Source organism: Salmo salar, chromosome 21, assembly GCF_965601325.2.
Source record: "Salmo salar chromosome 21, fSalSal1, whole genome shotgun sequence".
NCBI lineage: Eukaryota > Metazoa > Chordata > Actinopteri > Salmoniformes > Salmonidae > Salmo > Salmo salar.
Genome location: NC_138311.1, coordinates 59909654 through 59921909, shown reverse-complemented (window position 1 = coordinate 59921909; position 12256 = coordinate 59909654). Strand labels below are relative to the sequence as shown.

The window sequence follows — 12256 nt, the reverse complement described above, 5'->3', positions numbered from 1 at the left end:
GAGGAATGGTCTATACCTTGTCTCTGTGTGTCCAGGTGAAAGGTGAAGAGGAATGGTCTATACCTTGTCTCTGTGTGTCCAGGTGAAAGGTGAAGAGGAATGGTCTATACCTTGTCTCTGTGTGTCCAGGTGAAAGGTGAAGAGGAATGGTCTATACCTTGTCTCTGTGTGTCCAGGTGAAAGGTGAAGAGGAATGGTCTATACCTTGTCTCTGTGTGTCCAGGTGAAAGGTGAAAGGTGAAGAGGAATGGTCTATACCTTGTCTCTGTGTGTCCAGGTGAAAGGTGAAGAGGAATGGTCTATACCTTGTCTCTGTGTGTCCAGGTGAAAGGTGAAGAGGAATGGTCTATACCTTGTCTCTGTGTGTCCAGGTGAAAGGTGAAAGGTGAGGAGGGATGGTCTGTACCTTACGTGCCTGGTCATTGTCCTCCAGTTGAGCCACGTCTCTCCCACAGGCCTGAGCAATCCTCTTCCCTGCTACCAGGTTCCCCACGATCATAGAGGCAGGACCCACCTCTGTCCAACACACATCATCATCATCATCATCATCACCATCATCATCCTCACCACCACCTCTGTCCAACACACATCATCATCATCATCATCACAATCATCATCCTCACCACCACCTCTGTCCAACACACATCATCATCATCATCATCACAATCATCATCCTCACCACCACCTCTGTCCAACACACATCATCATCATCATCATCATCATCCTCACCACCACCTCTGTCCAACACACATCATCATCATCACAATCATCATCCTCACCACCACCTCTGTCCAACACACATCATCATCATCACAATCATCATCCTCACCACCACCTCTGTCCAACACACATCATCATCATCACCATCATCATCCTCACCACCACCTCTGTCCAACACACATCATCATCATCACAATCATCATCCTCACCACCACCTCTGTCCAACACACATCATCATCATCACAATCATCATCCTCACCACCACCTCTGTCCAACACACATCATCATCATCACAATCATCATCCTCACCACCACCTCTGTCCAACACACATCATCATCATCACAATCATCATCCTCACCACCACCTCTGTCCAACACACATCATCATCATCACCATCATCATCCTCACCACCACCTCTGTCCAACACACATCATCATCATCACAATCATCATCCTCACCACCACCTCTGTCCAACACACATCATCATCATCACAATCATCATCCTCACCACCACCTCTGTCCAACACACATCATCATCATCACCATCATCATCCTCACCACCACCTCTGTCCAACAACATCGGAATGTTGATATTTGTTTCCTCCTGAATAGATGTTGAGTAACAGTAGGTTCTAACAGTAGGTTCTAACAGTATATAGTTCTAACAGTATATAGTTCTAACAGTATATAGTTCTAACAGTATATAGTTCTAACAGTATATAGTTCTAACAGTAGGTTCTAACAGTATATAGTTCTAACAGTAGGTTCTAAAAGTAGGTTCTAACAGTAGGTTCTAACAGTAGGTTCTAACAGTATATAGTTCTAACAGTAGGTTCTAACAGTAGGTTCTAACAGTATATAGTTCTAACAGTAGGTTCTAACAGTATATAGTTCTAACAGTAGGTTCTAACAGTAGGTTCTAACAGTATATAGTTCTAACAGTAGGTTCTAACAGTAGGTTCTAACAGTATATAGTTCTAACAGTAGGTTCTAACAGTAGGTTCTAACAGTAGGTTCTAACAGTAGGTTCTAACAGTATATTGTTCTAACAGTAGGTTCTAACAGTAGGTTCTAACAGTATATAGTTCTAACAGTAGGTTCTAACAGTAGGTTCTAACAGTATATAGTTCTAACAGTAGGTTCTAACAGTATATAGTTCTAACAGTATATAGTTCTAACAGTAGGTTCTGAACAGTATATAGTTCTAACAGTAGGTTCTGAACAGTATATAGTTCTAACAGTATATAGTTCTAACAGTAGGTTCTGAACAGTATATAGTTCTAACAGTATATAGTTCTAACAGTAGGTTCTGAACAGTATATAGTTCTGAACAGTATATAGTTCTAATAGTATATAGTTCTAACAGTAGGTTCTAACAGTATATAGTTCTGAACAGTATATAGTTCTAACAGTAGGTTCTGAACAGTATATAGTTCTAACAGTATATAGTTCTAACAGTAGGTTCTAACAGTATATAGTTCTAACAGTATATAGTTCTAACAGTAGGTTCTGAACAGTATATAGTTCTAACAGTATATAGTTCTGAACAGTATATAGTTCTAACAGTAGGTTCTGAACAGTATATAGTTCTAACAGTATATAGTTCTGAACAGTATATAGTTCTGAACAGTATATAGTTCTAACAGTAGGTTCTGAACAGTATATAGTTCTAATAGTATATAGTTCTAACAGTATATACTTCTAACAGTATATAGTTCTAACAGTATACAGTTCTAACAGTAGGTTCTAACAGTATATAGTTCTAACAGTAGGTTCTAACAGTATATAGTTCTAACAGTATATAGTTCTAACAGTAGGTTCTGAACAGTATATAGTTCTAATAGTATATAGTTCTAACAGTATATAGTTCTAACAGTATATAGTTCTAACAGTAGGTTCTGAACAGTATATAGTTCTAATAGTATATAGTTCTAACAGTATATAGTTCTAATAGTATATAGTTCTAACAGTATATAGTTCTAACAGTAGGTTCTGAACAGTATATAGTTCTAACAGTAGGTTCTGAACAGTATATTGTTCTAACAGTATATAGTTCTAACAGTATATAGTTCTAACAGTATATAGTTCTAACAGTAGGTTCTAACAGTATATAGTTCTAAGAGTAGGTTCTGAACAGTATATAGTTCTAACAGTAGGTTCTGAACAGTATATAGTTCTAACAGTAGGTTCTGAACAGTATATAGTTCTAACAGTAGGTTCTGAACAGTATATAGTTCTAACAGTAGGTTCTGAACAGTATATAGTTCTAAGAGTAGGTTCTAACAGTATATAGTTCTAAGAGTAGGTTCTGAACAGTATATAGTTCTAACAGTAGGTTCTGAACAGTATATAGTTCTAACAGTAGGTTCTGAACAGTATATAGTTCTAAGAGTAGGTTCTAACAGTATATAGTTCTAACAGTAGGTTCTGAACAGTATATAGTTCTAACAGTAGGTTCTGAACAGTATATAGTTCTAAGAGTAGGTTCTAACAGTATATAGTTCTAACAGTATATAGTTCTAACAGTAGGTTCTGAACAGTATATAGTTCTAACAGTAGGTTCTGAACAGTATATAGTTCTAAGAGTAGGTTCTAACAGTAGGTTCTAACAGTATATAGTTCTAACAGTAGGTTCTGAACAGTATATAGTTCTAACAGTAGGTTCTGAACAGTATATAGTTCTAACAGTATATAGTTCTAACAGTAGGTTCTGAACAGTATATAGTTCTAACAGTATATAGTTCTAACAGTAGGTTCTGAACAGTATATAGTTCTAACAGTATATAGTTCTGAACAGTATATAGTTCTGAACAGTATATAGTTCTAACAGTAGGTTCTGAACAGTATATAGTTCTAAGAGTAGGTTCTGAACAGTATATAGTTCTAACAGTAGGTTCTGAACAGTATATAGTTCTAACAGTAGGTTCTGAACAGTATATAGTTCTAAGAGTAGGTTCTAACAGTATATAGTTCTAACAGTATATAGTTCTAACAGTAGGTTCTGAACAGTATATAGTTCTAACAGTAGGTTCTGAACAGTATATAGTTCTAAGAGTAGGTTCTAACAGTAGGTTCTAACAGTATATAGTTCTAAGAGTAGGTTCTAACAGTAGGTTCTAACAGTATATAGTTCTAACAGTAGGTTCTGAACAGTATATTGTTCTAACAGTAGGTTCTGAACAGTATATAGTTCTAACAGTATATAGTTCTAACAGTAGGTTCTGAACAGTATATAGTTCTAACAGTATATAGTTCTGAACAGTATATAGTTCTGAACAGTATATAGTTCTAACAGTAGGTTCTGAACAGTATATAGTTCTAATAGTATATAGTTCTAACAGTATATACTTCTAACAGTATATAGTTCTAACAGTATACAGTTCTAACAGTAGGTTCTAACAGTATATAGTTCTAACAGTAGGTTCTAACAGTATATAGTTCTAACAGTATATAGTTCTAACAGTAGGTTCTGAACAGTATATAGTTCTAATAGTATATAGTTCTAACAGTATATAGTTCTAACAGTATATAGTTCTAACAGTAGGTTCTGAACAGTATATAGTTCTAATAGTATATAGTTCTAACAGTATATAGTTCTAACAGTATATAGTTCTAACAGTAGGTTCTGAACAGTATATAGTTCTAACAGTAGGTTCTGAACAGTATATTGTTCTAACAGTATATAGTTCTAACAGTATATAGTTCTAACAGTAGGTTCTAACAGTATATAGTTCTAACAGTATATAGTTCTAAGAGTAGGTTCTAACAGTATATAGTTCTAACAGTAGGTTCTGAACAGTATATAGTTCTAACAGTAGGTTCTGAACAGTATATAGTTCTAACAGTAGGTTCTGAACAGTATATAGTTCTAACAGTAGGTTCTGAACAGTATATAGTTCTAAGAGTAGGTTCTAACAGTATATAGTTCTAACAGTAGGTTCTGAACAGTATATAGTTCTAACAGTAGGTTCTGAACAGTATATAGTTCTAAGAGTAGGTTCTGAACAGTATATAGTTCTAACAGTAGGTTCTGAACAGTATATAGTTCTAACAGTAGGTTCTGAACAGTATATAGTTCTAAGAGTAGGTTCTAACAGTATATAGTTCTAACAGTATATAGTTCTAACAGTAGGTTCTGAACAGTATATAGTTCTAACAGTAGGTTCTGAACAGTATATAGTTCTAAGAGTAGGTTCTAACAGTATATAGTTCTAACAGTATATAGTTCTAACAGTAGGTTCTGAACAGTATATAGTTCTAACAGTAGGTTCTGAACAGTATATAGTTCTAAGAGTAGGTTCTAACAGTAGGTTCTAACAGTATATAGTTCTAACAGTAGGTTCTGAACAGTATATAGTTCTAACAGTAGGTTCTGAACAGTATATAGTTCTAACAGTATATAGTTCTAACAGTAGGTTCTGAACAGTATATAGTTCTAACAGTATATAGTTCTAACAGTAGGTTCTGAACAGTATATAGTTCTAACAGTAGGTTCTGAACAGTATATAGTTCTAACAGTATATAGTTCTAACAGTAGGTTCTGAACAGTATATAGTTCTAACAGTATATAGTTCTAACAGTATATAGTTCTGAACAGTATATAGTTCTGAACAGTATATAGTTCTAACAGTAGGTTCTGAACAGTATATAGTTCTAAGAGTAGGTTCTGAACAGTATATAGTTCTAACAGTAGGTTCTGAACAGTATATAGTTCTAACAGTAGGTTCTGAACAGTATATAGTTCTAAGAGTAGGTTCTAACAGTATATAGTTCTAACAGTATATAGTTCTAACAGTAGGTTCTGAACAGTATATAGTTCTAACAGTAGGTTCTGAACAGTATATAGTTCTAAGAGTAGGTTCTAACAGTAGGTTCTAACAGTATATAGTTCTAACAGTAGGTTCTGAACAGTATATAGTTCTAACAGTAGGTTCTGAACAGTATATAGTTCTAACAGTATATAGTTCTAACAGTAGGTTCTGAACAGTATATTGTTCTAACAGTAGGTTCTGAACAGTATATAGTTCTAACAATATATAGTTCTAACAGTAGGTTCTGAACAGTATATAGTTCTAACAGTATATAGTTCTGAACAGTATATAGTTCTGAACAGTATATAGTTCTAACAGTAGGTTCTGAACAGTATATAGTTCTAATAGTATATAGTTCTAACAGTATATACTTCTAACAGTATATAGTTCTAACAGTATACAGTTCTAACAGTAGGTTCTAACAGTATATAGTTCTAACAGTAGGTTCTAACAGTATATAGTTCTAACAGTATATAGTTCTAACAGTAGGTTCTGAACAGTATATAGTTCTAATAGTATATAGTTCTAACAGTATATAGTTCTAACAGTATATAGTTCTAACAGTAGGTTCTGAACAGTATATAGTTCTAATAGTATATAGTTCTAACAGTAGGTTCTGAACAGTATATAGTTCTAACAGTAGGTTCTGAACAGTATATAGTTCTAAGAGTAGGTTCTGAACAGTATATAGTTCTAACAGTAGGTTCTGAACAGTATATAGTTCTAACAGTAGGTTCTGAACAGTATATAGTTCTAAGAGTAGGTTCTAACAGTATATAGTTCTAACAGTATATAGTTCTAACAGTAGGTTCTGAACAGTATATAGTTCTAACAGTAGGTTCTGAACAGTATATAGTTCTAAGAGTAGGTTCTAACAGTATATAGTTCTAACAGTATATAGTTCTAACAGTAGGTTCTGAACAGTATATAGTTCTAACAGTAGGTTCTGAACAGTATATAGTTCTAAGAGTAGGTTCTAACAGTAGGTTCTAACAGTATATAGTTCTAACAGTAGGTTCTGAACAGTATATAGTTCTAACAGTAGGTTCTGAACAGTATATAGTTCTAACAGTATATAGTTCTAACAGTAGGTTCTGAACAGTATATAGTTCTAACAGTATATAGTTCTAACAGTAGGTTCTGAACAGTATATAGTTCTAACAGTATATAGTTCTGAACAGTATATAGTTCTGAACAGTATATAGTTCTAACAGTAGGTTCTGAACAGTATATAGTTCTAAGAGTAAGTTCTGAACAGTATATAGTTCTAACAGTAGGTTCTGAACAGTATATAGTTCTAACAGTAGGTTCTGAACAGTATATAGTTCTAAGAGTAGGTTCTAACAGTATATAGTTCTAACAGTATATAGTTCTAACAGTAGGTTCTGAACAGTATATAGTTCTAACAGTAGGTTCTGAACAGTATATAGTTCTAAGAGTAGGTTCTAACAGTAGGTTCTAACAGTATATAGTTCTAACAGTAGGTTCTGAACAGTATATAGTTCTAACAGTAGGTTCTGAACAGTATATAGTTCTAACAGTATATAGTTCTAACAGTAGGTTCTGAACAGTATATAGTTCTAACAGTATATAGTTCTGAACAGTATATAGTTCTGAACAGTATATAGTTCTAACAGTAGGTTCTGAACAGTATATAGTTCTAATAGTATATAGTTCTAACAGTATATACTTCTAACAGTATATAGTTCTAACAGTATACAGTTCTAACAGTAGGTTCTAACAGTATATAGTTCTAACAGTAGGTTCTAACAGTATATAGTTCTAACAGTATATAGTTCTAACAGTAGGTTCTGAACAGTATATAGTTCTAATAGTATATAGTTCTAACAGTATATAGTTCTAACAGTATATAGTTCTAACAGTAGGTTCTGAACAGTATATAGTTCTAATAGTATATAGTTCTAACAGTATATAGTTCTAACAGTATATAGTTCTAACAGTAGGTTCTGAACAGTATATAGTTCTAACAGTAGGTTCTGAACAGTATATTGTTCTAACAGTATATAGTTCTAACAGTATATAGTTCTAACAGTAGGTTCTAACAGTATATAGTTCTAACAGTATATAGTTCTAAGAGTAGGTTCTAACAGTATATAGTTCTAACAGTAGGTTCTGAACAGTATATAGTTCTAACAGTAGGTTCTGAACAGTATATAGTTCTAACAGTAGGTTCTGAACAGTATATAGTTCTAAGAGTAGGTTCTAACAGTATATAGTTCTAACAGTAGGTTCTGAACAGTATATAGTTCTAACAGTAGGTTCTGAACAGTATATAGTTCTAAGAGTAGGTTCTGAACAGTATATAGTTCTAACAGTAGGTTCTGAACAGTATATAGTTCTAACAGTAGGTTCTGAACAGTATATAGTTCTAAGAGTAGGTTCTAACAGTATATAGTTCTAACAGTATATAGTTCTAACAGTAGGTTCTGAACAGTATATAGTTCTAACAGTAGGTTCTGAACAGTATATAGTTCTAAGAGTAGGTTCTAACAGTAGGTTCTAACAGTATATAGTTCTAACAGTAGGTTCTGAACAGTATATAGTTCTAACAGTGGGTTCTGAACAGTATATAGTTCTAACAGTATATAGTTCTAACAGTATATAGTTCTGAACAGTAGGTTCTGAACAGTATATAGTTCTAACAGTATATAGTTCTAAGAGTAGGTTCTAACAGTAGGTTCTAACAGTATATAGTTCTAACAGTAGGTTCTGAACAGTATATAGTTCTAACAGTAGGTTCTGAACAGTATATAGTTCTAACAGTATATAGTTCTAACAGTATATAGTTCTAACAGTAGGTTCTGAACAGTATATAGTTCTAACAGTAGGTTCTGAACAGTATATAGTTCTAACAGTATATAGTTCTAACAGTATATAGTTCTAACAGTAGGTTCTGAACAGTATATAGTTCTAACAGTATATAGTTCTAAGAGTAGGTTCTAACAGTAGGTTCTAACAGTAGGTTATGAACAGTATATAGTTCTAACAGTAGGTTCTGAACAGTATATAGTTCTAAGAGTAGGTTCTAACAGTATATAGTTCTAACAGTAGGTTCTAACAGTAGGTTCTGAACAGTATATAGTTCTAACAGTAGGTTCTGAACAGTATATAGTTCTAACAGTAGGTTCTGAACAGTATATAGTTCTAACAGTATATAGTTCTAACAGTAGGTTCTGAACAGTATATAGTTCTAACAGTAGGTTCTAACAGTAGGTTCTGAACAGTATATAGTTCTAAGAGTAGGTTCTAACAGTATATAGTTCTAACAGTAGGTTCTAACAGTAGGTTCTGAACAGTATATAGTTCTAACAGTATATAGTTCTAACAGTAGACTGGTAGAACATTCGGACACAACCAATGACACATTCTGGAGCCTTGAATGAAAAGTCTGATCGTACCTGGCTGTTTCTGCCGTGGTTTGGGCAGGTTGGTAACACAGCTGTGAGGACACATGAGTACATTGCAGGGGTGGAGAGCTCCTTCCAGAAACCTCTGTTTGGTCTCTGAGATATGGATCCCACCCAGCGGAGCCTTGGGCATTGTGTTGGCAGGGACCAGAGCTAGGCAGTACACCCCCACCTGGTGAATACTGTCTATAGCCTGTAGAAAATACAATAGACATGCTGACAGGGACCAGAGCTAGGCAGTACACCCCCACCTGGTGAATACTGTCTATAGCCTGTAGAAAATACAATAGACATGCTGACAGGGACCAGAGCTAGGCAGTACACCCCCACCTGGTGAATACTGTCTATAGCCTGTAGAAAATACAATAGACATGCTGACAGGGACCAGAGCTAGGCAGTACCCCCCACCTGGTGAATACTGTCTATAGCCTGTTGAAAATAGAATAGACATGCTGACAGGGACCAGAGCTAGGCAGTACCCCCCACCTGGTGAATACTGTCTATAGCCTGTTGAAAATACAATAGACATGCTGACAGGGACCAGAGCTAGGCGGTACCCCCCACCTGGTGAATACTGTCTATAGGCTGTAGAAAATAGAATAGACATGCTGACAGGGACCAGAGCTAGGCAGTACACCCCCACCTGGTGAATACTGTCTATAGCCTGTAGAAAATAGAATAGACATGCTGACAGGGACCAGAGCTAGGCAGTACACCCCCACCTGGTGAATACTTTCTATAGCCTGTAGAAAATACAATAGACATGCTGACAGGGACCAGAGCTAGGCAGTACCCCGCACATGGTGAATACTGTCTATAGGCTGTAGAAAATAGAATAGACATGCTGACAGGGACCAGAGCTAGGCGGTACCCCCCACCTGGTGAATACTGTCTATAGCCTGTAGAAAATAGAATAGACATGCTGACAGGGACCAGAGCTAGGCAGTACCCCCCACCTGGTGAATACTGTCTATAGCCTGTATACATGTACCTGAAGAGGTGTTGTATACATGATGTATATATACTGTGTTGTACATGAAGAGGTGTTGTATACATGATGTATATATACTGTGTTGTACATGATGTATATATACTGTGTTGTACCTGATGTATTTATACTGTGTTGTACATGATGTATATACACTGTGTTGTACATGATGTATATATATATACTGTGTTGTACATGATGTATATATATACTGTGTTGTACCTGATGTATATATACACTGTGTTGTACATGATGTATATATATATATACTGTGTTGTACATGATGTATATATATACTGTGTTGTACATGATGTATATATATACTGTGTTGTATACATGATGTATATATACTGTGTTGTACATGATGTATATATATACACTGTGTTGTACCTGATGTATATATATACTGTGTTGTACATGATGTATATATACTGTGTTGTACATGATGTATTTATACTGTGTTGTACCTGATGTATATATATACTGTGTTGTACCTGATGTATATATATATACTGTGTTGTACCTGATGTATATATATACTGTGTTGTACCTGATGTATATATATACTCTGTTGTACATGATGTATATATATACTGTGTTGTACCTGATGTATATATACTGTGTTGTACCTGATGTATATATATATACTGTGTTGTACCTGATGTATATATATACTGTGTTGTACCTGATGTATATATATACTGTGTTGTATACATGATGTATATATACTGTGTTGTACATGATGTATATATATACTGTGTTGTACCTGATGTATATATACTGTGTTGTACATGATGTATATATATACTGTGTTGTACATGATGTATATATATACTGTGTTGTACCTGATGTATATATATACTGTGTTGTATACATGATGTATATATACTGTGTTGTACATGATGTATATATATACTGTGTTGTACCTGATGTATATATACTGTGTTGTACATGATGTATATATATACTGTGTTGTACATGATGTATATATACTGTGTTGTATAGGTGATTTATATATACTGTGTTGTACATGATGTATATATATACTGTGTTGTACATGATGTATATATACTGTGTTGTATAGGTGATGTATATATACTGTGTTGTACATGATGTATATATACTGTGTTGTATACATGATGTATATATACTGTGTTGTACCTGATTTATATATACTGTGTTGTACATGATGTATATATATACTCTGTTGTACATGATGTATATATACTGTGTTGTACCTGATGTATATATACTGTGTTGTACCTGAAGAACGCGGCTCATCCACTGGAAGCTGCCCTCCTCTGAAGCATCTGGTCTCTGTTCTGCCACGACTACGATACGCTCATCATGGAGAACCGAGACGGAGAACACTGCTATCCTAGAACACAACAACAACACTGCTATCCCAGAACACAACAACAACACTGCTATCCTAGAACACAACAACAACACTGCTATCCTAGAACACAACAACAACACTGCTATCCTAGAACACAACAACAACACTGCTATCCTAGAACACAACAACACTGCTATCCTAGAACACAACAACAACACTGCTATCCTAGAACACAACAACAACACTGCTATCCTAGAACACAACACTGCTATCCTAGAACACAACAACACTGCTATCCTAGAACACAACAACAACACTGCTATCCTAGAACACAACAACACTGCTATCCCAGAACACAACAACAACACTGCTATCCCAGAACACAACAACAACAACAACAACACTGCTATCCTAGAACACAACAACAACACTGCTATCCCAGAACACAACAACACTGCTATCCCAGAACACAACAACAACACTGCTATCCTAGAACACAACAACACTGCTATCCTAGAACACAACAACACTGCTATCCTAGAACACAACAACAACACTGCTATCCTAGAACACAACAACACTGCTATCCCAGAACACAACAACAACACTGCTATCCCAGAACACAACAACAACACTGCTATCCTAGAACACAACAACACTGCTATCCTAGAACACAACAACAACACTGCTATCCCAGAACACAACAACAACACTGCTATCCTAGAACACAACACTGCTATCCCAGAACACAACAACAACACTGCTATCCTAGAACACAACACTGCTATCCTAGAACACAACAACAACACTGCTATCCTAGAACACAACAACAACACTGCTATCCCAGAACACAACAACAACACTGCTATCCTAGAACACAACACAACACTGCTATCCTAGAACACAACAACAACACTGCTATCCTAGAACACAACAACAACACTGCTATCTTAGAACACAACAACAACA

The 12256-nt window shown here is 35.1% G+C and overlaps 1 protein-coding gene across 9 annotated transcripts in view; it reads right to left on the bottom strand.

The window, feature by feature from the left end:
- dip2a (DIP2 acetate--CoA ligase A) overlaps window positions 1–12256 on the bottom strand; it is a 292605-nt gene that overhangs the window by 46421 nt on the left and 233928 nt on the right. For 6 of the 9 annotated variants that reach the window (XM_082967283.1, XM_082967284.1, XM_082967285.1 and 3 more), the window contains 3 exons: window positions 11212–11326; window positions 8952–9153; window positions 407–516 (listed from right to left, as the gene is read on the bottom strand). In XM_082967283.1, coding sequence (XP_082823409.1) covers window positions 407–516; window positions 8952–9153; window positions 11212–11326 — 427 coding nt within the window. Of the gene's footprint in view, window positions 1–406; window positions 517–8951; window positions 9154–9210; window positions 9625–9865; window positions 9938–11211; window positions 11327–12256 lie in introns of those variants that run through there. The other 3 variants (XM_082967280.1, XM_082967286.1, XM_045704959.2) reach the window with 3 other exon arrangements.